We start from the raw sequence: 25040 nt of genomic DNA, 5'->3' as shown, positions 1-25040 counted from the left end.
TAGGACCAGGATTTTTTCCCTTCCTATTCCCTCATTCAGAAACCAGAAACCTGTAGGTTGTTCAATCTCTGAAGGATATTGGTGATGGATGATATTGCCCAAATCCTTGGGGTACATGCTTTTTGATCCTGGGTAGGGGACCCCACCCAACTGGAAAACCTTACAAAGACTTTAATCTGAAGTGAATTCTAGCCCAGTGTATTCCACTCAGGCAGCTTGGGTGCGTGGATAGATCCTTTGTCTAGATTGCCTGAGGCTGAGAGTAATCTGGGAGTAAAAGTGATCAAAGTCAGATCCCCCAGCCCCTCATTAGAATAGGTCCACTTCTCATTAATTGTTAACCAATCAGAGTTGATTGCTACCTATTGAGAACACCCACTCTTCCAAGGTCACGTAAGCATCAAGAAGTTGCCAGGATCTATCTTTGGAATTTGAGAATGCCACTGTCTCCTTTTATTAATTATCCACTAGCAATAATTAATGAAAACACTTGTATGGTTTTCTCTAGCTACAATAAAACCCTTAGAGGCAGTAAGCAAGGTTTAGGATTTAGGACAGCAGGCTGTGTGTGGGTTATGGAGGTGACAGTAGGAAGGGCCATGTATCCAATGAATATGAAAGGGACCAGGCAGGCCAAGCTGATGGAGTCCACATGAAGCTGGGAGCAGGGCACAGGGAACTATCCCAGAACGTGGAAATATGTCCTCAGATTTAGCAATGAGAGGAGAACCCCAATGGTACAGCACCCTCATCAACAATGACTGACACCTTATGAGGCTGAATTGAGTACTTGGGACCTCTCCCAGACCTCTGGGCATGAATCAATCTGACCCACTTTGGTTCTAAAACTTCTGAGCACTGAGGGGTACAGAGAGTCAGGTAAGTAACATTAGCCGGACCTCTGATGCTTTAGAATACAGGCTCTTTGAGGGCAGGGCCTATTTTTTCTTTGTTTTCGCCCCATGTAGAAGAGTTCTTGGAACATAGTAAGTGCTTAATACATACTTGATTGATTGATTGATGTCAAAATCTTAAGTTGGAGCTAGAATAAGAAGGCTTGTAATGTGAACCAGGAAAGATGAGTACATAAAGAGGCATTCAGGGTATGATCAAGTGCTTCCTGCCAGGGACAGTGGCTGCTGTCTCAGCTGTAGGGTATGTGCACAGCCTGAAGGTGCCTGGGGATCACTGTGCCCCCATAGCACAGAAGTAGGTGGCTGAGTCTTCAGGCTGGGTACCAGTGATGTACAGGGAGCTATGATGATCATTCCTGCTGATGGTGGATCTTAACCTTCCATTCTGCTTCTCCTCTGAATTTATGTAGAACAGGGAGGTGAGGCCTTTCCCAGGCTCCTGCCTGAGCCACTGCAGCCCATTGTTGGTAGTGTCTGTGTAGCTGCAGTTGATTGAGACATTCTCTCCCTCCTGGATCTTCAGGGACTGAGGGCTCTGCTCCACCTTCTGTAGGCAGCTCACCCCTGGGCAGAAAGACAATGTCAGATACAGGTCATTGGTCATCTGGTCAGCATCTGCCATCATTTTAGATCTTTGCCACAACACAGCCATTTGATCAGTCCCTGATTGCCTCTAAATCCTTTGAGAAATGGCTTCTGATCTTTCCTGTCCCCATCTACAGAAACCCCTCAACTCACAGGCCAGGTGAAGACACAGGACTAGCAGTGAGGCTGTATGGAGTATTTCCATTCTTCTCCTGCTAAGATCAATGAACAGCCAGTTTTGGGTTCTGGAAAACTGTCTCTCAAGTCAAAGGAGTTGATTTCAATTTTAAATGTTTTGACTCTTTTTTGCTCTATTAAACAGGAGGAGGGATTTTCAACCTGACTGCTCAGCCAATCATAGCCTGGTCTGTGTCCTTACACACAGTAAGCAATGGTATTTTGTGGATGCTCAGTCAGGGCACTCAGCTGAAGATATGTCAGACAAGGTACCATTGCCCCCCTCAGGCCATGAATAGAATATTTCTGGAGTGATGAGAAAATGAGTCTATTCAGAATTCATGAACACTACAAGGAGAGAAATCATCATATTTCTGTTCTTTCTTGCAGTAAATAAATTTTTTATAAGTGCCTGCTATATGCAAAGCATTGTGCCAGGTTGAAATGCACAATAAGCCATGTGTCTACTGGGAATGCGATGAATATGAGGTGTGAAAAAATGAATATGATGTAAGGTGGAATGTAATAGGGGAAGGAAATATGGCACCCACTGTGTGCCAGGAACTCTGCTAAGTGCTTTTTGCAAATATCTCTTTTGATCCTTATGGTAATACTGTGAGGTAGGTGCTAGTTTTATTCTCATTTTACATTTGTGGAAACTGAGGCAAACAGAGATGAAGTGACTTGCCTAGAGTCATACAATTAGCAAGTGTCTGAGATGAGACTGGAGCTCACTTCTTCCTGATTCCAGGCTCAGCACCATATCCACTGTGCCACAAACTGCTAAAGGGGCAAATGAAAGAACAGATTGAAAGATTAAGAGAGTCAGGGCAGGTGTCATGAAAGATATGACCCTTGACATCATCATATGGAGATGGACAGAAAACTGAAAGGAGTTTCTATATGCATGAGGGCATGATGTGAGCAAAGGACTTGAAATGGGAGCCTACAGGATGAGAATGGGTGGGAGGTCATAGAGTAGCCTGATTTATTAGATCATGAATACAAGAAGAGGAGTAAAGTGACAATAGTAAAAACCAATAGATTAGGGCTTGTTTGTGGAGGACCTTGAATGCTAGGAACAGGAGTTTAAGTTTTACTCAATAGACAATGGGGAGTTACTGAAAGTTTTTGAGAAGAGTTGTGACATCATCATGGTGGTGCATTATAACAGTCTCACAGATAGTGGTATTGAAAGCATACTGCAGAAGAGGATAGACTGGGAGCAGGACAATATTTAGAAGGCTGTTATAATATATTAGATAAAAAGAGATAAAGATTTAACTGAGTGAAGTAGACCTTGCAAGTGATTAATTGTATGTGAGGGCCCAAGGGACAGGGAAGAGTCGGAAATCACCTTATGACTCAACACTTAGCATGCATAGGGTGCTAGACCTACATGGCTAGAGAGTACTCCCTTGACCTCATGATGCTTCAGGTCTAGCATGAAGAAGTCAGCTTTGCTTAAATGAGTCTTATGGGCAATCAGGAGTGAAGAGTTTATGTTGGTGTAAGAAAGGGATTCTGGGTACATATTATATTCTTGTTCCAAATAGATATTTTCATGCTCTGGAAAAAAGGCTCCACCTTCTACTGAGTGGGAGAAGTGTTGTGGAAACCTTTGCCATCATAATGTCCACTAAATTTAAAAAGTTTCTGGAAATGGTTTCTGGAAAAGAACATTTCTGCTCCTGAGCTGTGTAAAGTGGAATTTCTAAGAATTTGGAGCCCTATAATCATTCAAGTCAAGGTACTATGAGATTTCTGAGGCCATAAGGGAAATGTCTTCCTAAGCTGGAAGCTCCATATCCAGAGATGAGATCAGGATGTTGATTCTGGAAGGAAACTAAGAAAGGTAGGAGCCTTGCCCACCTGCATCTGCTTTGGGCAGCAACCTGGCATTTGGTCTAGCATCCCTCCCAGATAGATATGGAGACAGGGTGACTCTGGGGGCAATAACAAATAGGATGTCTAAAAATAGAGAAAGCTAAGGAAGTTCAAGGCTTAGTTTCAATCATGATTTCACTGAAGTCTAGGGATTCTTTTTTTCAGAAATTAAAAAGAACCCTGATAACTTTAGCTTTTAGTATTTTAAATTACTTCTTGTTTTCCTCTAGTGTTTTGTTTTGTTGTCCAGATCTTTGATTTCATTGGTATAGAAAACATCTGATATGGAAAAGTCCTGTACCAGTGCAGATTGGCAACTTTCTATACCATAATCTTGTTCAGGGAGTACTGATAGTTTCAGTGAAATGCTGCTTTTCACGTAGGTTATATACATCAGAGGAAGGACTTTCACCCAAGCCTTCCTACCTTCAAGAACAGCTTTGTTCTCTGGAAATCCTGAGTTCAAATACTTCAGATGCTTGCTAACTGTATGAATAACTTAACCTCTTTTAGGCTCAGTTTCCCCAGCTGTAAAATAAGGATAACAATAGGGTTTCAGATTTATTGTGAGCATCAAATGAAATAACATAAGCAAAGCACTTTGAAAATCTTAAGGCATTATATGAACATTATTGTTATTGTTAATATTATTATTACTACTATCCACTATGTCATGATCTTCTTCTTCTAGTTGTAAAACAAAATGAAACCTTAATTAGAATTAAGGATGACTAATTTCAGTGGTAGAAAGATAAATGGACAAATGGAAATCTGCATTACTTGATATAAGAGAATTGAACCAGAGAAATACAAGAGAATTGTTAATGGCAGTGAATATCATGGGAGTAGGGGGCAGGTGGAAATGGGAAAGCTTGTTAAACCTTATGCAACTATCTAGGGAAAGAGTGGAAGGGTAGAGCTGTCCCAGTTTTAGGAAAGGACTTGACAGACTTGGTCCCCTTGGTATGGGAATTTGGGGGGAGTTTTGTGGAAGCCTCAGAGGACACATATAGGCCAGCACTGCTATTTTATGATACCTTCATTTCCTAATACACTTATCCCTTCTGCATCACGACTTCTCCCATTGAGGATGCTGATGCCTCCAGAGCAGAGAGTGAGGCTGGTGACCTTGAGCAGTTCTGCCTCATTTGAATCCACTTCACACACAAGTCAGGACATCACCCTTGTGATGTCATTGGTCCTCTTCAAGAATGAAGGATGAACAACAACAAGAAGGCAGTCAATAAACATGTAGTAAGGGCCTACTCTATGCTACGCTCTTTGCTAAACACTGGGGTTATAAACAAAAGCAAAAAATAACCCAGTTTTTGTTTTCAAGGAGCTCACAGGGGAGATGACACACAAACAAATATGTAAGATCAAGGCGTGTGCAGGATAAAGTAGAGATAATGAACACAGTTAAGGCATTAGCATTAAGGGGAATCAGGAAAGGTTTTTCATAGAAAACAGGATTTTATCTGGGATATGAAGGCAGAGAAGGAGGCCAGGAGGTAGATATGAGGAGTGAGAGACTTCTAGGAGTGGGGATAGCCAGAGAAAGTGCCCAGAGACATGAGATGGAGAATCTTGTTCAAAGAACAGGAAAGAGTCTAGCATCATTGGACTGAATAGTGTTTGGGGAAGGGGTATAATATGTAAGGATTATAGAAAGATTGATCCAGGTGGAGCATTTGGTGAAAAGCTTGGAATGTCAGAGGAATTGGTGGAATGGATAAAGACCAGAGTGGAGAAGCTCTGAGCCTGGCAAGATAAGCATGTTCTGAAAAATAGCCACAATAAGACCAAATGCCGCCAGGGGCTCCCCCTCCCTCTGTTTCCTCAGAGCACTTACCGAGGAAATCTTAGCCACTCCTACAACTCAAATCTATTTCCCCTCTTCTACAAGGTAGGAAGGGATGTGAGGGAATGGGGATTCCATTCAAGTTGCAAAATAAAAAAAAATCCCGGAGGTTGCTATTTGAAAGCCTTTTACATAGTTGTCTAAGCCCTGCTGTGCTATTTTATTTACCTAATTGTTTGAATAAATCAAAAGACCATTAACAAAATCAATTAATTATTAAATTCTATGATTAAAGGATCATGAATGGGGAGGGAAGGAGGAGCTCAGAGAACACACATGAGAGGCATTTGCTGTTTTTAGTAATTTGGGATGTATTTGAGGTCAGTTATAGATTGCGATAGAGCCTAGGGTCCAGATGCCACTTATGGAACCAGGAGAGAAAGTTCGCATGGGATAGAAAGTAGGGCATGTGTACCAGACATCTGTACCAGAACAAAGAAATGTCTCCATTAAGTTAGCATTAGCAGGCCAATCACATGTTATGACACTGTCCTTAAGTGCTGACCTCTAACATATTCTATGAGGCTAGACTGAGTAATTAAGAGGTGTGATTTTTAACAGGCCACTAGCTACATCAGTGCTTGACCTGGTTATGTTCTATAATGTTGTATTACCAATAGCTGCAGAAGCCAGGGCAGGAAGCAGTAGATAAATGTTTGATCCAAGAATCATAAAATGGAGCTAAAATGAGAATGCTTCTGGGCACTGGGAAAATAAGCAATGGATATGCTTTTAGGGTGTCACAATGTGCTCTCTGGAAGGGTCTGTGTCTCAGCTCTAGGGTTTGTGCACAGCCTGCAGGTGCCTGGGGATCACTGTGCTCCCACAGCACAGAGGTAGGTGGCTGAGTCTTCAGGCTGGGCATCAGTGATGTGCAGGGAGCTATGAAGCTCCTTCCTGCTGATCGTGGATTTTAACCTTCCATTCTGCTTCTCCTCCGAAGTTATGTACAGTAGGAAGGTGAGGCCTTTCCCAGGGTCCTGCCTGAACCACTGCAGCCCGTCATTAGTAGTTTCTGTGTAGTTGCAGTTGATTGTGGTACTCTCTCCCACCCGGATCATCAGGGACTGGGGGCTCTGTTCCACCTTCTGTAGGCAGCTCACCCCTGGGCAGAAAGACAATGTCAGACATAGGTCAGCATCTGTCATTGTTTTATATCTATCACTTCCACAGCACAGTCAGGAAGTCCTCTTTGATCAGACCCTCACTGCCTCTCAATCCTTTGAGGAATGGCCTCTGGCCTTTCTTGTTCCCATCTACAGAAACCTCTCAACTTACAGGCCAAGTGAAGATACAGGATCACTAGTGAGGCTCCATGGCATGTCACCATCTTCCAATACGAGGGTCAGTGAACAGGTAGTTCTGGATTGTAGGAAAAGGATTGTTTAGTGAAAGCAGACTTTGTCAATTCCAAATGCATCTAGTTTTCTTTCCCCTTGTGAAATAGGGTAAGGGTTATCAATCTGACTTCTTAGCCAATCAGCCTGGTCTTTCATTTCACTCACTGTAAACAGTCACTTAGCTCAGCCTGAGCACTCAGCTGAAGGTATGTCAGACAATGGCAATATTGCCCCCCTCAGGCCATGGATGTTACATTTCTGGGGTATTCTTGGCCAATGCATTTCTCAGGCAATGCCATGAGTAGGGGCATGATCCCTACTCAGAATTCATGAACGCTTTGGGTAGAGAGATAATCATATTTCTTTTTTTCCCCTGACAGTCAAATCTTTTATAAGTGCCTACTGAGTGCAAATCATTGTTCTGGACTGAAATGCAAAACAAGCTATGTGTCTATCAGGAGTGTGATGAATATGAGTTGCACAGAAATGAACAATGCACAGGGTAGAATATGACAGGCACAAAGGAGAAACATAAAAATTGTTAAAAAGAAATTGGGGAACAGAAAAGATACTAACTGTGTTGAGAGAGTCATGGCAAGTGTCACAGAAAAGATGAGCCTTCAGATTCAGAAAGGACATAATAAAGTGGAGATGTGTGGAAACTGAAGGAGGCTATTGAACGAATGGGGAATGATATGAGCAGAGCAATTGACATGGGAACCTGCAGGATGAAAATGGAAGCGAGGGCATAGAGTAGTCTCATTTATCTAGACCATGAATCCGTGAACAGAGGTAAAGTGACATATGGCCAGATCAATAGGTTGTGGAAGACCTTGAAGGCCAGGATCAGGAGTTTGAGATTTACTTGGCAGACAATGGGGAGCCACTGAAGGTTTTTGAGAAGAATTGTGACATCATTATGGTGGGGCATCATGAAGACCACACAGATAGTGACATTGAAGGCAAATTGCAGAAAGGGTGGACTGGAGAAAGGACAAGTATTTAGAAGGCTATTATAATAGTTTAGATAAGGGGAGATTGAATGAAATAAGACTTGCAAGTAATTGTATGTGTTAGACAAGGTTCTTCTCTTCAGACAGAGAAGAGTCAGAAGTGACTCCTCCTATCACTGAATATTTAACTTACATGGGGTGCTAGATCATGTGGCAGAATTAGAATCCCTCTCCTCAGGATGCTTCAGGGCTACCTTGAGGAAATAAGTTTGACTTAAATATGAAATGAGCCCTTAGGGCAATCAGTCATAAAGAGGTTCTATTGGGCAGCTAGGTGGGGCAGTGAATAGAGTGCAGGGTCTAGTGTCATGAAGATTTGAGTTCAGATTCCATCTCAGACACTTACTAGCTGTCTGACTCTTGGTAAATCATGTAATCTCTCTTCCTCAATTTCCTCATCTGTAGAATGGGGATAATAATATCACTTACCTCCCAGCATTGTTGGGAGGATCAAATAAGATAAATATTGGAAAATGTTTAGCACAGTGCCAGGCAAATAGGAAGCACCCTATAAATGTAAGCTGTTTGTTGTTGTTGCTGCAAGAAAGGGATTCCAGGGACATGTTAGGTTCCCATTCCAAATGCTTATCCTCATGGTCTAGTAAAAGGATCTTCTTTCTCTTGAGTGGGATAAGTGCTGTGGAAACCGTCATCAAAATGTCTATTGCATTTATAAAAGAAATTGAAATCATTTCTGAAAAGAAATTCAGTTGGTTGTTGGCTCTCAACTGGGCTAATTGGAACTTTCAAGAATTTGGAGTCCTGGAGGTCTCCTGCAGGTCAAGGTGAGTGGCTATATCAAGGGCCATGAGGAAAATGTCTTCCTTAGTTGAGTGTTTCATACTCAGAGATAAAATCAGGATGCTGATTCTGGAAGGAGAGTAAGAAAACCAGTAGCTTTACCAACTGGAATCTCTCTTGGACAAGAAAGCTGACATTTTGGTCTAGCATCCATCCCAGATAGGTTTGGAACTGGGTAGAGAATAATTGGAAATGACTCTGGGGGCAACAACAAATTGAATTTCTAAGAATAGTGGGAGCTAAGCAAGTTCAAAGTCTAGTTCTACTCATGTTTTCAGTGAAGTGTAGGGGTTTCTATTCTCAGAAGCAAAAAATTTTTTGATACCTTTAGCTTTTGTTTTTTAAATGACATCGTTTTCCTCTAGGCATTTTTTTATTTAGTTATTATTCAGTCCTTTAATTTCAATGATATGAGTAATATGGATATACTAATGAAGATGGGCAAATGTCCATCATTTTTAATTTTAGAGAGTTGTTTGGGGGATCTGAAAGGTTAAGAGAACTGCTGATGTTCACATAGGTGATATTTGTCAGAGGAAAGACTTTCACCCAAGCCTCCCTGACTCTGAGAATAGCCTTAGAATCAGGAAGACCTGAGTTCAAATGCTATCTGAGATGTTAATTATGTGTATTACTTAATATCTGTCAGCCTCAGCCAAACCATATGTGAATTGGCAATAATAATAGTTTCTTAGAATTATTGGGAGGATCAAATGAGATAATATATGAAAAATATTTTGAAAACTTAAAACACTAAAGAAATTCTAGCTATGGTGATGATGATGCTTAGATCATACTCCCTCTTTCTTTATTATTCTCATTAGAATTCTTATTAGAATTGAAGAAGGAATAATCATTTCAGAGATAGAAAAGATAGGTGGGCAATTGGAAATCTGCTGTATTTGATATATAATAATTGAGACAGAGGAGTAGAAGAGAGAGAGAAATGTTAATGGAGGGAGAGGTGAGGATGGGGAAATAGGTCAAACCTTAGGGGCCTACCTGAGGAAAAAGGGGAACATGGAGCATTATCTCAGTCTTAGGAAAAAACTCCGGAAACATGGTCATAAGAAGACAATCCTTTCTTCAGTGCTGATGGTCCTCTATGGAGCTAGGTTGAGACTTGTGATCTCTGAGGAATGACTAAAGCTATGATGACATAATAATGTCACTTATTTCTGTGCCAATGATGATGAGGAATTCAGAGAATTCTGAAGGACATTCAAAGCCCTTCATCACCTGGCTCCTCCTACCTTTCCAGCCTTTCTTCTACCTTACTCCCAAACAAGTATCCTGAGATCTAGTGACACCCACTTCCTTGAAACAATTAAGTAGCACAATAAATAAAGTGCTGAGTTTGGAGCCAGGAAGACCTGAGTTCCAATTGATCTCAGACATTTACCTGCTGTGTGACCCTGACCAAGTCACTTCACCTCTGTCTGTCTTGGTTTCCTGAACTGTACAGTGAGCATCATAATAGCACCTACCCCCCTGCCAGAGTTTTTACTAGGATTAAATGAGATAATATTTGTAAAGCCAAGTTAGCAGAGTCTCAAGTACATAGTAGAGAAGGAAAGGAGTAAACATTTGTTAAGCGCCTACTATGTGCAAGCTGTATGTAAAACCCCTTCCAAATATTACATCATTTAATATCCAAAACAATGCTGAAAGGTAATTAATGCCTAACTATTGCTTTTTGATTGACCGACAGAGAAGTGTGGTAAGTCTCATATGAAATATTGCTGAGTGAAGTAGGATGAAAAATGATTACAGCCATGTACACTGTAAGACCCAAAATTGAAAGGAGACATTGCCTAATTAAAAAGATCCGGTTGACTCTGGAGAAGATGAGAAAATGTCACTTCTCTTGCCCCCTTCCTCTTCTTTACAGAGGTGGATAGGTGAGGCTGGAGGTGGAGGTGAGGGTACAATGTATGTGGAATATTACCTATCCTGTCCGACTTGATTACTCATGTTTATAGTGTTTCTCCCTGATTAAATTATTTGTCATAGGTGATGTCCCTCTGCAAAGGGGTGGGTATAAAGAGATATTGAGACATTAATATGAGAAAATGATTCAATAAAAAAAAAGGAATGTGAGCTTGACCAGGCTTCCACCTGCATCCTCAGACTGCTCTGGCTTTTTGTTGCTGCTCTGCAGTAGGGTTAGATACCTGGGGATGGTCAGAAAGCAAAGGATAAACTCTTAATCTTGGAATCATAAGGTAGAGCTGCAATTCAAAGGTGCCCAAGTGTGGATCTAGAATGAAGGGAGAAAGGCTGGGAGAAAAATAAAAAGTTCTGAGGTTGTCACCTTATTGCACTCTTCCAGGGAGTATGACTAGGGCTGCAGCCACAGGGTTTTTGCACAGGCTGCAGGTGCTTGGGGATCACTGTGCGTCCACAGCACACAGGTAGATGGCTGAGTCTCCAGGCTGGGAGGCAGTGATGTGCAGAGAGCTGTGACGATCATTTCTGCTCAACGTGGATTTGATCCTTCCTTCCCCTTTTGACCCAGAAGCCAGGTAAAATAGTAAAGTGAGGCCTTTCCCAGGATCCTGCCTGAACCACTGTAGGCCTTGAGAATTTTGATCTGAATAACTGCAGTTGATAGTGATGTTCTCTCCCTCCTGGACACTCAAAAATGGAGGATTCTGATCCACCTTCTGTTGGCAGCTCACCCCTGTGCAAAAAGACAATTTTAGATGCTGGAAACTGGTCATCAGGTCACCAGACCTTTAATGTTCTTTTCCTTAAGCTCTATCCTTCCCAATTCATCCATGCAAACTCCAGGTACTGAAATATTGCCTCTCCCACTTAGCATTTTGAATAGCATTCCCATTTTAAGGTCCCATATAATATTTTGGTCCCAATATTAAGGTCCCATATAATATTCCCATCTCTAGAAAACCCAACTTACATTTTAGCAGAAGCCACATAATCACTAATGAAGTCCTTAAGGGCTTCTCCATTTTCTCCTTTGCCTTGATCAATAAGCATTCAGTTCTGAAACATGGATTACACACCAGTATTCTCTATTTGTGATGTCTTTTTCAAATCTAAACTTTTGTAGTTCTCTCCTTGTACCAGGAAACCCCAGTAATGCTTCAGCCTGGCTGCCCAGCCAATCAGAGATGCATCTGTTATACATTACACAAAATCCTATTCATAGGCACACAGATCCCCTACTCAAGGCATTTTTTTTTTCTTATGGTAGTCCTGCCCCCATTAGGTCAACCATGGAATTTTTAGGGCAATGAGAAAAAGTTCACTAGGAAAGATTCCTGCTTATTTTTGGAACAGTAAGATGCTTTCAATACTATTCTTAGGATATAAAATCTGTTGGAACTTTTGAGTACATCTTAGGATGATAAGGTTATAGCTTTAGAAATGAAAAGGACCTTACAAACCATCTATTCTAATCTTCTTTTTCAGATAAGAAACTGAATTTTGGATTGGTTGTGTGAGCAGCATTGGAAGTCCATAGTAACATTTCAGAGATGGGATTTCATATAATGCCCTGTCACTCCAAATCCAAGGCTCTCTCTATTAGTTAATGAACATTTATTATGCACCTACTATGTGCCAGGTACCATACTAAAAGCTGGGGAAGCAAAGAAAGTAAAAGAAAGTCTCTGTTTTTAGGGGAAGTCATAGTCTAAATGGGGGAGACAATATGCAAACAGCTTTATATGAAGCATATATATTATATAATGTATTAATTAGCTTAAAAGGATCAGCAGACAGAAATCAGTAGGCTTAAGGGAGAACAAGAAAGGCTTCTCACAGAAAGTGGGATTTCAGCTGAGAATTGAAATCTAGGCAAGCCAGGAGGTAGAAATCAGCAGGGAGGACATTAAAGAGGAAGTGGACATGCCAGGAAAAGTTCCTAGATTCAGGAAATGGAGTCTTTTGTAACAGGTGCAACAAGGCAGCTAGTGTCCCTGGAATATAGAGGGGATGGTTGGGAGTGGGGTGGTGAGGTGTATGAAGATTGGAAAATTCAAGAAAATTAACAAAATCTTTGAAGGCCAGACAGCAGATTCAATTCTGGTGGTGATAGGGAGCCAGAGAGTTGATGTAGTAAGGGAGGATGACATGGTCAAGCTTGTATTTTAGGAAGATGACTTTGATAGCTGAATAGGGGAGGCAATTGGAGTGGGGAGTGACTTGAGTCCTATTAATGAAGCTGATAGTTTGTGAATCAGAAAGGGAAAATATTTCTCCAAATCCGGAGTATGGCTTTTATAACAGGGATACTGAGCCTTTCCTATAATTTAATTTCCGCATGAAGTTCAGATCATAACTCTAAATTTACACAGAACTAGGTCTAGAGATCTCTAGTCAGTATAGGGGGACACTTTCCCCAAATAGTTAATTTATATGTAGTCAGAGCACCCTCCAGTGGCCAAAGTATATACCTCAACCACTGACTCGTTAATAATTAATTATTTAATCAATTAATTGACAAGCAGCTTCTTTGGTGACTGCAAAATGCATGGGAATGAGCCAGATGTGGGTGAACATGGCTTCAGGAATGCCAGGAAGTGTATACCAGCACCCATGCCACTTGTCATAGATATTATTTTTTGCTCCCTGATAGAGTGTCTGTGTTTGTTTCACTGTTCAAACTCCGTTATGGATTTTCCTTCTCAATGGTGTGAGTGGGGACAGCTCTTAGTGGGGGGAAATGTAGTGGGATCAAAGTTCCATGGAGTGCTATGGGCCCACTGGAGGATCCCAGACATGCTGTGGATCTTGAGGAGATGGGAAGTGAAGAAATGCATAAAGACCAGAATGGAGAGGGTTTGAGCCTATCAGGTTGAAAAAACTCTGAAAATAGCCATAGTGACACCAAGTGGAGGCAATTCTAGGACTTCCCTCTCCCTCTTTTCCCTCAAAGCACTTGATGACGACATTCCAGTTACTCCTACAACCTGCCAAATCTATTCCTTTCCCTTCTTCTATAAGGTAGGAAGGAATTTGAGGGAGAGGTGAATCCATGCAAGTTGCACCAGATCTTGCAGCTTGCTATTTGAAAGCTTTTTATATTGTTGACTAAGTGTTGCTGTGCTATTTTATTTACCCAAATGTCATAATAAATCAAAAGATCATCAACAATCAATTAACTGTCAAATCCTCTGTCTGAAGTATCATGAATGAGGAGGGAAGAGTTTTAAGTATGTGGTAAGAGTTCAGAGAAAAGACATGAGAGGAATTTCCTGTTTTTAGTAATTTGGGACACACATAGATTGATTTAGAACTTGGGGGCCAGCTGCAGTCCATGGGATTAGGAAAGAAATTTCACATTGGAAAGACAGTGGGGCATGAGGCTATATACCAAAACATAGAAATGTCTCCATGAGGTTAACATTGACAGGATAATACCATGTTATAACACTATCCTTAGTGCCGAACTTTAATTTATTTTCTGAGGCTAGACTGAATAATTAAGAGGTGTGACCTTTACTCAGTCACCTGACACCACCCAATTTGATCTAATTCTGTTCCACAACATTGTATTACCAATGAGTACACAGGCCAGGGTAGGAGGCCTTAGGTAAGTGACTGATACCGGAATCAAATGAAGGAATTTAAATGAGAACCAGGAAAATAAGCTGTGGGTATGCTTTTAGGGTGTCATAATGTGCTCTCTGGAAGGGTCTACGTCTCAGCTCTGGGGTTTGTGCACAGCCTGCAGGTGCCTGGGGATCACTGTGCCCCCACAGCACAGAGGTAGATGGCTGAGTCTTCAGGCTGGGCATCAGTGATGTGCAGGGAGCTATGACGCTGCTTACTGCTGATCGTGGATCTTAACCTTCCATTCTGCTTCTCCTCTGTAGTTATGTAAAATAGGGAAGCGAGGCCTTTCCCAGGATCCTGCCTGAACCATTGGAGGCTTTGAGAACCTTGGTCTGAATAAGTGCAGTTAATGCTGATATTCTCTCCCTCCTGGATAGTAAGAAACAGAGGATTCTGATCCACTCTCTGTTGGCAGCTCACCCCTGTGCAAAAAAGAAAATTCAGACACTAGAAACTGGTCATCAGGTCACCATCCCTTTCAACATTGCTCTCTTTACCCTCTGCCACACACAGTGCATTCATGGAAGCCACATCTGATTACAACTTGCCTCTCCCACTTAGCATTTTGGGAACTGTCCTTTTTTTTAGGTCCCATATAATATTTTGGGGGAATGGTGAGTCTCCCTTTTCCCTTAACCAGAAACCCCAACTCACATTTTAGCAGAAACCACATGATCACTAATGAAGTCCTTAGGGGCTTCGCCATTATCTCTCCTTCATCAATAAGTGCTCAGATCTGAAACTTAGATTATGCACTGATAGTCTCTAATCGAGGTGTCTTTCTCAAAATTAAATGTATAGAGTTCTCTCATCGTACCAGGAAACACACAAGTGATACTTCAGCCCAGCTACTCAGCCAATCAGGCTGCATCTGTTATATATTACACAACATCCCATTCAGAGACACACAGATCCTCCACTGTAGACATTTTGTTCATGGTAGTCCTACCCCCCTTAGGTCAGCCAAGGAATTTTTTGGGCAATGAGAAAAAGTTCACTAGGAAAGATTCCTAGCTCCTTTGGGTACAGTATGATGCTTTCAATACTATTCTTAGAATATAAAATCTATTGGAACTTTCGAGAACATCTTAGGATGATAATATCATAGATTTAGAGCTGAAAGGACCTTAAAAACCATCTATTGTAATCTTTTTCGGATGAGGAAACTGGTCTTGGATTGATTGTGTGACAAATGCTGGAAGTCAGTAGTAACATCTCAGAAATGGTATTTCATACAATACCCTATGACTCCAAATCCAATGTTCTTTTTATTGGTTAATAAACATTAAGTAACTACTATGTGCCCGACACTATACTAGGAGCTGGTGAAGCTAAGAAAGGCAAAAGAATGTCCCTCCTTATGAAGGGAGTCATAGTTTAATGAAGAAGATCACATGCAAAAAACCATATATAATCAAATAAATGTGTGTATGTATATGCATATATATTCAATTTTAAATAATCAGCAGACTGAAGTCAGCAGAATTAGGGGAGAACAAGAAAGGCTTCTCGTAGAAGATTGGATTTAATTGGGATTACACAAGTCAGGAGGCTGGGATGGGACAGGAGGGCATTCAAGAGGAAGTAGAAATGCCAGGAAAAATTCCCAGATTCACAAGATGGAGTCTTTTGTAAAAGGTGTGGCAAGGTGGCCAGTGTCACTGAAATACCCAAAGGATAATTGGGGGTGGGGTGGTTAGGTGTATGAAGACTGGAAAATTTGGGGGGAAATACATTATGAAGTTCTTTGAAAGCCAGAGAGCAGATTCAATCCTGGTGATGATGGGGTGCCACAAGAGATGATGTAGTAAGGGGAATGATGTGATCAGACCTGTGTTTTAGGAAGATGACTTTCATAGTTGAGTAGAAGAGGGACATGGAGTAAGGAGAGACTTGTGGCAGGCTGAACCTCCAGCAGGCTATTGAAATAGTCCAGGGCCTGCACCAGAGTGGTGAGAGTGTTGAAGGAATGATGGGGGCATATGTGACGGATATTGCAGAAGTAAAGTTGAGAGGCCGTCGATTTCTTCATTTGCATTGAGGTTTCACAGCATGTTCCTCATCTGTAAAAAAAAAAAAAAAAGGTGGAGGAGGAAATGGCAAAGTACTCCAGTATCTTTGCCAAGAAAATCCCCAAAATGGGGTTGTGAAGAGCCAGACATGACTGAAATGACTGAACAACAACTCACAGCATGATCTGGGCCCTAGACCTGGGAGACTTAGAGACAACAAATCCAAGTACTTTGAGGTACTTCTTTTCTGACTTGAAGAAGTCATTGTGGCTTCTTGCATGAAAAGGAAACCTGAGGAACCCAGGAATAAAGTTCCTATCCCTGGCCACACTAAATTCTGGCTGAATTTAATTGGCCATAAAGGAGCAAGTAGCCTCAAGTGCAAGAAAGGACTATCTTTGTTATTTCTATTGGGCGAATAAGTGGCATTTGCCAGAGCCCTAAAGAGGACAAGACCAGATAAGCAGTTGTCATTAAATCCCAGAGATAGGGAGAACCAATGAAAAATGGTTCCAAATCCTCAGGCTTCCTGTCTGTTTCCCTTGACTGTTTGCCTAACTCATCTCAGTAGGATCTAAAAAAAGTCTAGTCTGACTTATGGTCCTTAACTTATTCTTTCTCCTTCACCTCTACCCACCATTCTTTCTCATCCACCTCTACCCACCAACTGTTGGAGAAGAGACTTCATTAGGTGAAACAATTTCATTTCATCTTACTTTTGGAAAGCCTTTTCTATTTAGATGACAATTTTGTTCTTTTGTTGTTCTAATATTTTATAGTTATTGTACTGTTTAAAATAAATCATGATCATTTACAAAAAAACAAATTGAACCTTCTTAATGAAATAAGTACTTTGGGAATCAGAGAGATCCCTTCTCTTAATCAAGAATATGGTTATTATAACAGGGATGAGAGTCTTTCCTGTAATTTAATTTCTGCACAAAGTTCAGATCATAACTCTAAATTTACAAAGGACTAGGTCTAGAGATCTCTAGTCACCCTCTCCCCCAAATAGTTTATTTATGTGTGGTCAGTGCACCCACCAGTGACCAAAATATATACTTCCACCATTGATTGTTTAATAATTAATTGATCAATTAATTGACAAGCTCTTTCCTTGATGATTGCAGAATGCATGGGAATGAGCCAGATGTGGTTGGGCATAGCTTCAGTAGCACTATGAAGTGTATACCAGCACCCATGCTACTTGTCATAGATGCTATTTTGTGCTCCTGATAGAGTGACTGTGTTTGTTTCACTGTCCAAACTTCATTATGGGTTTCCTTCTCAATGGTTTGGGTGGGGATGGCTCTAAGAGGGGTGGAATGTAGTGGGAGCAGAGATCCATGGAGTATTGTTGACCATTGGAGGATCCCAGAAATGTTGTGGACTTCGAGGAGATGGGAATTGGGGAGTGGATAAAGACCAGAATGGAGAAAGTTTGAGCCTGTCAGGACAAGCAAGCTTTGAAAAAAAAAGCCATAGGGAGAGGAAGTGGAGGCAGCTGTAGGGTTTTCCCCTTCCCTTGTTCCTCACAGCACTTGATGAGGAAATTCTAGTGAGTCCTAAAACCTGCCAAATCTATTCCTTTCCCTCATTCTACAAGGTAGAAAGGAATTGAAGGGAAAGGGGAGTCCATTCAAGGTGCAACAGATCCTGTAACTTGCTATTTGAAAGCCTTTTACCTTATTGTCTAAGTGTTGCTGTACTATGTTACTTACCTAATTGTTTTATAAATCAAAAGATCATTAACAAAATCAATTAACTGTCAAATCCCCTGACTGAAGGACCATGAATGAGGAGGGAGGAATTTAAGAATGGGATAGGAGCTCAGAGAACAGACATGAGAGACATTTTCTGTTTTTAGTAATTTGGGACACATAGATTGACAGAGAACCTTGGGGTTCTGCTGCAAGTCCATGGAATCAGGAGAGAAATTTCACATTGGAATGAGTGGGGCATGGGGCTATATCCCAGAACAAAGACATATCTCCGTTAAGTTAGCATTAGCAGGCTAATGCCATGTTATAACACTCCTCCGTGGTGACCCCTAACATATTCTGTAAGACTAGACTGAGTAATTAAGAGGTGTGACAGGTGTGGTCACAGGATACCATCCAATTGGATCTAGTTCTGTTCTATAAACTTTGTATTATCAATGGGTAAACAGGCCAGGGCAGAGGGAATTAGAAAAGTGACTTATCCCAGAATCAAATGGTGGAGTTTAAATAAGAACCAGGAAAATACTCTGTGGATATGCTTTTAGGGTGTCATAATGTGCTCTCTGGAAGGGTCTGTGTCTCAGTTCTAGGGTTTGTGCACAGCTCACAGGTGCCTGGGGAGCACTGTGCCTCCACAGCACAAAAGTAGGTGGCTGAGTCTTCAGGCTGGGCATCAGTGATGTGCAGGGAGCTATGATGCTCCTTCCTGCTGATCGTGGATTTTAACCTTCCTTTCTGCTTCTCCTCCGAATTTATGTCAAACAGGGAGGTGAGGCCTTTCCTAGGATCCTGCCTGAGCTACCGCAGTGCTTGGTTAGTCGTTTCTGTGTAGCTGCAGTTGATTGTGGCACTCTCTCCCACCTGGATCTTCAGGGACTGGGGGCTCTGCTCCACCTTCTGTAGGCAGCTCACCCCTGGGCAGAAAGACAATGTCAGACACAGTCATTGGTCATCAGGTCAGCATCTCCCATCTAAATGATATCTATCAATTTCACAACACTGCCAGGAAACTGCATTTGATCAGCCCCTGACTGCCTCTAAATCATTTGAGAAGTGGCTTCTGACTTTTTCTGTCCCCACCTAAAAAAAAAAACCCTCAACTCACAGGCCAGGTGAAGACACAGTATCACTAGTGAGACTCTATGGCAGGTCTCCATCTTCTAGTTCCAGAGTCAGGGGACAGCTAGTTCTGGGTTCTGGGAAATGGTTTGTTTAGTGAAAGGAGACTTTGTCAGTTCTAAATGTATGTAGTTTTCTTTCACCCTATGAAATAGTGTAGGGGTGATCAACCTGACTGCTTAGCCAATCACCCTGGTCTATCACTTCACACACTATAAGCATTCACATTCATAGATGCTCAGCCTGAGCACTCAGCTAAATGTATGTCAACCAATGGCAATATTGCCCCCCTCAGGCTATGGATATTACATTTCTGGGGCAATGAGAAAGTAATCTCTACTCAGAATTCATGAACACTTTCGACAGATAAATCATCATATTTCTTTTTTTCCCCAAATAGACAAATCTTTTGTAAGTGCCTACTATGTTCAAATCACTATTCTAGACAGAAATGCACAAGTTATGTGTCTGTTGTGAGTGTGATGAATATGAGATGCACAGAAATGAACAGCATATAGGATAGAATGTTATCAGACAAAGGAAAGACATTAAAATTGCTAAAAACATATTTGGGAATAGACAAGATACTAACTGGTTTGAGAGGGTCATGGCAGGTGCAATGGAAGAGATGAGTCTTCAAATTCAGAAGGGATATGATCAGCTGGAGATGAGTGGAAACCAAAGGGGGTTATTGAATGCATGGCAGATGACATGAACAGAGCAACTGAAATGGGAACAGGCAGGATGAAAATGGGAGAGAGGGCACAGAGTAGTTTGGTTTATCTAGCTCATGAATCCTTGAATGGAGATAAAGTGACATATGGTTAGAATAAATCAATAGGCTAGGAATTATTTATGCAAGGACCTTGAATATCAGGATCAGGAGTTTAAGCTTTACTCAGCAGGCAATGGGAAGCCACTGAAGGTTTTTGAGAAGCATTGTGACATCATCATGAGGCAGAATTAAAAAGACCCCACAGATAGTGGCATTGAAAGTAGATTGCAGAAAGGATAGACAGGAGGCAGGACAGGTGTTTAGAAGTTTATTTAAGAAGTTTACATGAGAAGAGATAGAGACTTGATTGAATGAAGTAGGGCTTGCAAGTAATTGTGTTGGACAAAGGACAGAGAAAAATCAGAAATGACTCTTCCTATCACTGAATGTTTAGCCTGCATGGGGTGCTAGACCTACATGACAGAACTAGAGCATACTCCTCCATCTTCAGGATGCTTTAGGTCCAGCAAAAGGAAGTCATTTTGACTAAAATGTGAAATGAGTCCTGGATGCAATCTGTCACAAAGAAGTTATGTTGGTCAGCTAGGTGGGATAGTGGATACAGTACAGGACCTAGATTTGAGTTCAAATCCCACCTCAGACACTTAGTAGCTGTCTGACCCTTGGTGAGTCATTTAATCTGTCTTCTCAATTTCCTCATCCATAGAATGAGGATAATAATGGCATCTGCCTCCCAGGGTTGTTGTGAAGATCACAAGAAGATACAAATTGAAGAATGCTTAGCATAGTGCTGGGTACATAGAAAGCACTCAAGAAATGTTAACTCTTTGTTTTTTGTTTCAAGAAAGGGATTCTAGGGACATGTTAGGTTCCAATGCATATCCTCATGGTCTTGTAAAAGGATCCTCTTTCTCCTGATTGGGAGGAGTGCTGTGGAAACCTTCACCATCACAATGTCTTTTAAATTTATGAAAGTAATTGAGATCATTTTTGGAAAGAAATTCAGTTGGTTGTTGGTTCTCAGCTGGGCTAGTTGGAACTTTCAAGAGTTTGTGGTCCTGGAACCATGTAGGTCAAAGTGATTATCACTATCAAGAGTCATGGGGAAATATTGTGCTTAGTTGGGTGTTTCATACCCAGAGATAAAATCAGGATGCTGGTTCTGGAAGGAGAGTAAGAATACCAGTAGCTTTTTCAATTGAAATCTCCCTTGGGCAAGGAAGCTGGCACTTTGGGTTAGCATTCATCACAGATAGGTTTGGAATTGGATAGGGAATAATTGGAAATGACTTTGGGACCATAATAAATAGAATTGCTAAGAATAGTGGGAGCTAAGAAAGTTCAAAGTCTAGTTCTAATCATATTTTCACTGAAATGTAGGGGTTTCTATTCTCAGAAGCATAAAAAATTTCTGATAATTTTAGCTTTTTAAAATTTAAATAACTTGATGTTTTTTTCTAGGCATTTTTTTGTTTATTTTGTTGTTATTCCCTCCTTTAATTTCATTGGTATGAGGAACATGGAGAAAGCCTTGTACTAATAAAAATTGGCAAATATCCATCATTTTAATCTTTGAGAGTTGTTTGGGGGATCTGAAAGGTTAAGAGAACTACTGATGTTTACACAGGTGATATTTGTCAGAGGAAAGACTTTCACCCAACCCTTCATGACTCTGAGAATAGCCTTGGAATCAGGAAGACCTAAGCTCAAGAGCATACTACCTGAAATACTTAACATCTCTCTGCCTCAGCTTCTTCATATATAAAATAGCTGCAATAATACTTTCTTTAAGTTTAAATGTATGAGGATCAAATGAGATCAAATGAGAAAACATATGAAAAACATCTTGAAAACTTAAAACACTACAGAAATGCCAAGTATGATGATGATGATGCTTAGATCCCAATCTCCCTTTCTCTATTATTCTTATTAGAATTCTTTTTAGAATCAAGGAAGGATTAATCATTTCAGAGATAGAAGAGACAGGTGGGCAACTGGAAATCTGCAGTATTTGATATACAATAATTGAGACAGAAGAATAGAAGAGAGAAGTGTTGGTGGAGGGAGAGGTGAGGATGGGGAAGTCTGTCAAGCCCTAGGGACCCATCTGAGGAAAAAGGGGAGTATGGAATAAGGAACTGTCCCAATTTTAGGAAGACTCCAGAGATGTGGTCTTACCAGGAGAATCCTGCTGTTATGACCTTCTCTTCAGTGCTGATGCTCTTCTATAAAGCTGGGTTGAGACTTGCAGTCTCTGAGGAATGACTAATATGATGGCATGTTAATATCACTCAGTATTTCTATGGCAACGATGATGAGGAATTCAGAGAATTCTGAAAGACATTCAAAGTCCTTTATCATGTGGTTCCTCCTACCTTTCCAGTCTTTCTTATGCCCTACTCCCATCTATGTAGCCTGAGATCCAGTCAGACCAACTTCCTTGAAGCAAACAGGTGGCACAGTGAATAAAGTGCCAGGAAGACCTAAGTTCCAACCTGACCTCAGACTCTTACCATCTGTGTGACCCTGGGCAAGTCACTTTACCTCTGTCTGTCTCAGTTTCCCAAATTATGCAATGAGTGTCATAATAGTAGCACCTGACTCCCAGTGTTCTTATGAGAATTAAATGAGATAATATTTCTAAAGCTAAGTTAGCAGAGTGCCTAGTACATAGTAGGGAAGAGAGAAGACAGACTTTTTTTTTGATGAGGCAATTGGGGTTAAATGACTTGCCCAGAGTCACATAGCTGGTGAATCTTATATGTCTGAAGACAAACATTTATTAAGCACCTACTAAGTACCGGGAACTATGCTAAGCCCTGTACAAACATTAAGTCATTCAATTCTCACAATAATACTGAGAGGTAATAAGTGCTTAACAAATGCTCATTGACTGGCTGACATACAAGTGTGGTAAGTCTTATATGAAGTATAGCTGAGTGAAGTAGGATGAATCAGGGGAAAAAAAGGATTACTACAATGTATATGGTAAGAACAAAAATTGAAAGGGGACATTGCCTAATTAAAAAGATCATGTTGGCTCTGGAGAAGGTGAGAAAATATCACTTCTCTTGTCCCCTTTCTCTTCTTTACAGAGAGGGATGGGTGGGGGCAGAGGTGGAGGTGAGAACACAATGTCTGTGGAATATTAGATAGCCTGTCACACTTGGTAACTCTTGTGTATTGTGTTTTTTTTTCTCAGATTCTGTGCCACAGGGGATGTCCTTCTGCAAAGAAGTGAGTATAAAGAGATATTAAGAAGTTAAGGTGATAAAATAGCAATTCAATAAAAAAAGGAGTGTGAGCTTGACCAGGCTTCTACCTGCATTCTCAGACTGCTCTGGCTTTCTGTTGTTGCTCTGCAGTAGGGATAGGTACCTGGGCATAGTCAGAAAGCAAGAGATAACCTTCTGGTCTTGGAATCATAAGGTAGAACTGCAATTAAAAGGTGCCCAGTGTGGATCTAGAATTATGGGAGAAAAACTGGGAGAAAAAAAAAAAAGCTCTGAGGTTGTCATACTACGGCACTCTTCCAGGGAGTATGACTGGGGCTGCAGTCAGAGAGTTTGTGCACAGGCTGCAGGTGCTTGGGGATCACTGTGCCTCCACAGCACACAGGTAGGTGGCTGAGTCTCTAGGCTGGGAGGCAGTGATGTGCAGAGAGCTGTGACGATCGTTTCTGCTCAACGTGGATTTGAACCTTCCTTCCTCTTTTGACCCAGAAGCCAGGTAAAATAGTAAGGTGAGGCCTTTCCCAGGATCCTGCCTGAACCACTGTAGGCTTTGAGAACCTTTGTCTGAATAACTGCAGTTCATAGTGATGTTCTCTCCCTCCTGGACACTCAGAAATGGAGGATTCTGATCCACCTTTTGTTGGCAGCTCACCCCTGTGCAAAAAGACAATTTCAGACACTGGAAACTGGTCATCAGGTCACCATCCCCTTTAATGTTGTTTTCCCCACCTTCTGCCCCTCCCAATGCATCCATGGAAATCCTATGTGATTTTAACTGAAGTCTTACCTCTACTACTTAGCATTCTGAGGAATGTCCCCCTTTTAAGGTCCCATATAATATTTTTGGGGAAATGCTGAGTCTCCCTTTCCCCCTCTCCAAAAACCCCAACTCACATTTTAGCAGAAGCCATATGATAATTAATGAAGCCCTTAGGGGCTTCTCCATTCTCTCCTTTGCCTTGATCGATATGCTCAGATCTGAAACCTGGATTACACACCAGTACTATCCATTCAAGGTTTCTCTCTCAAATCTAAATGTTTGTAGTTCTCTCACTGTACCAGGAAACACACCAGTGATGCTTCAGCCAGGCTACCCAGCCAATCAGAGCTGCATCTTTTATACATTACACAAGATCCCATTCACAGACACATAGATCCATCACTGTAGACATTTTTGTACATTGTAGTCCTGTCCCACATAGGTCAACCATTGAATTTTTAGGGCAATGAAAAAAGTTCACTAGGAAAGATTCCTGGCTCCTTTGGGTACAGTACAATGCTTTCAATGCTATTCTTAGGATATAAAATCTGTTGGAACTTTTGAGAACATCTTAGGATGATAAGATCATAGCTTTAGAGCTGAGAAGAACCTTGAAAATCATCTATTCTAAATTTTTTTTTCCAGATGAGGAAACTAAGTCCTGGATTGATTGTGTGACCAACACTGGAAATCCATAGTAACATCTCAGAGATGGGATTTCATAAAATACCCTGTGACTCCAAATCCAAGGCTCCTTCTATTAGTTAATAAACATTTATTAAGCACCTACTATGTGCCAGTCACTATACTAAAAGCTGGGGAAGCAAAGAAAGGTAAAGAAAATTCCTGCTTTTAAGCTCAGTAATAGTCTAATGTCAGAGACAATATACAAACAGCTATATAGGAAGCATGTATATATATATATTATATAATATAAGTGGTCAATTTGAAATAATCAGCAGACAGAAATCAGTAGACTTAAGGGAGAACAAGAAAGGCTTTTCACAGAAAGTGGGATTTCAGCTGAGAATTGAAATCTAGGCAAGCCAGGAGGTAGAAATCAGCAGGGAGGACATTAAAGAGGAAGTGGACATGCCAGGAAAAGTTCCTAGATTCAGGAAATGGAGTCTTTTGTAACAGGTGCAACAAGGCAGCCAGTGTCCCTGGAATACAGAGGGGATGGTTGGGAGTGGGGTGGTGAGGTGTATGAAGATTGGAACATTAAGAAGGTCTTTGAAAGCTGGTCAGCAGATTCAACCCTGGTGGTGATAGGGAGGCAGAGAATTGATTTACTAAGG

The 25040-nt window shown here is 41.2% G+C and overlaps 1 protein-coding gene and 2 gene segments (V, D, J or C); all 3 read right to left on the bottom strand.

Annotated features, from left to right (window-relative positions):
- Positions 1–25040, bottom strand: part of LOC114028696 — a 468075-nt gene that overhangs the window by 276650 nt on the left and 166385 nt on the right. The gene's annotated exons all lie outside the window — the stretch shown is intronic.
- LOC114028709 lies at positions 4315–6829 on the bottom strand. The segment is given in 2 exon segments: positions 4315–6529; positions 6703–6829. Coding segments are annotated over 2 exon segments (345 nt in total).
- LOC114028712 lies at positions 14257–14932 on the bottom strand. The segment is given in 2 exon segments: positions 14257–14583; positions 14816–14932. Coding segments are annotated over 2 exon segments (345 nt in total).

The sequence above is a fragment of the Vombatus ursinus genome, unplaced genomic scaffold (genome assembly GCF_900497805.2).
Source record: "Vombatus ursinus unplaced genomic scaffold, bare-nosed wombat genome assembly UNPS02014894.1, whole genome shotgun sequence".
In the NCBI taxonomy this organism is placed as follows: domain Eukaryota; kingdom Metazoa; phylum Chordata; class Mammalia; order Diprotodontia; family Vombatidae; genus Vombatus; species Vombatus ursinus.
Note: the sequence above shows the minus strand (reverse complement) of the source record. Positions and strands in the feature narration are given on the sequence as shown.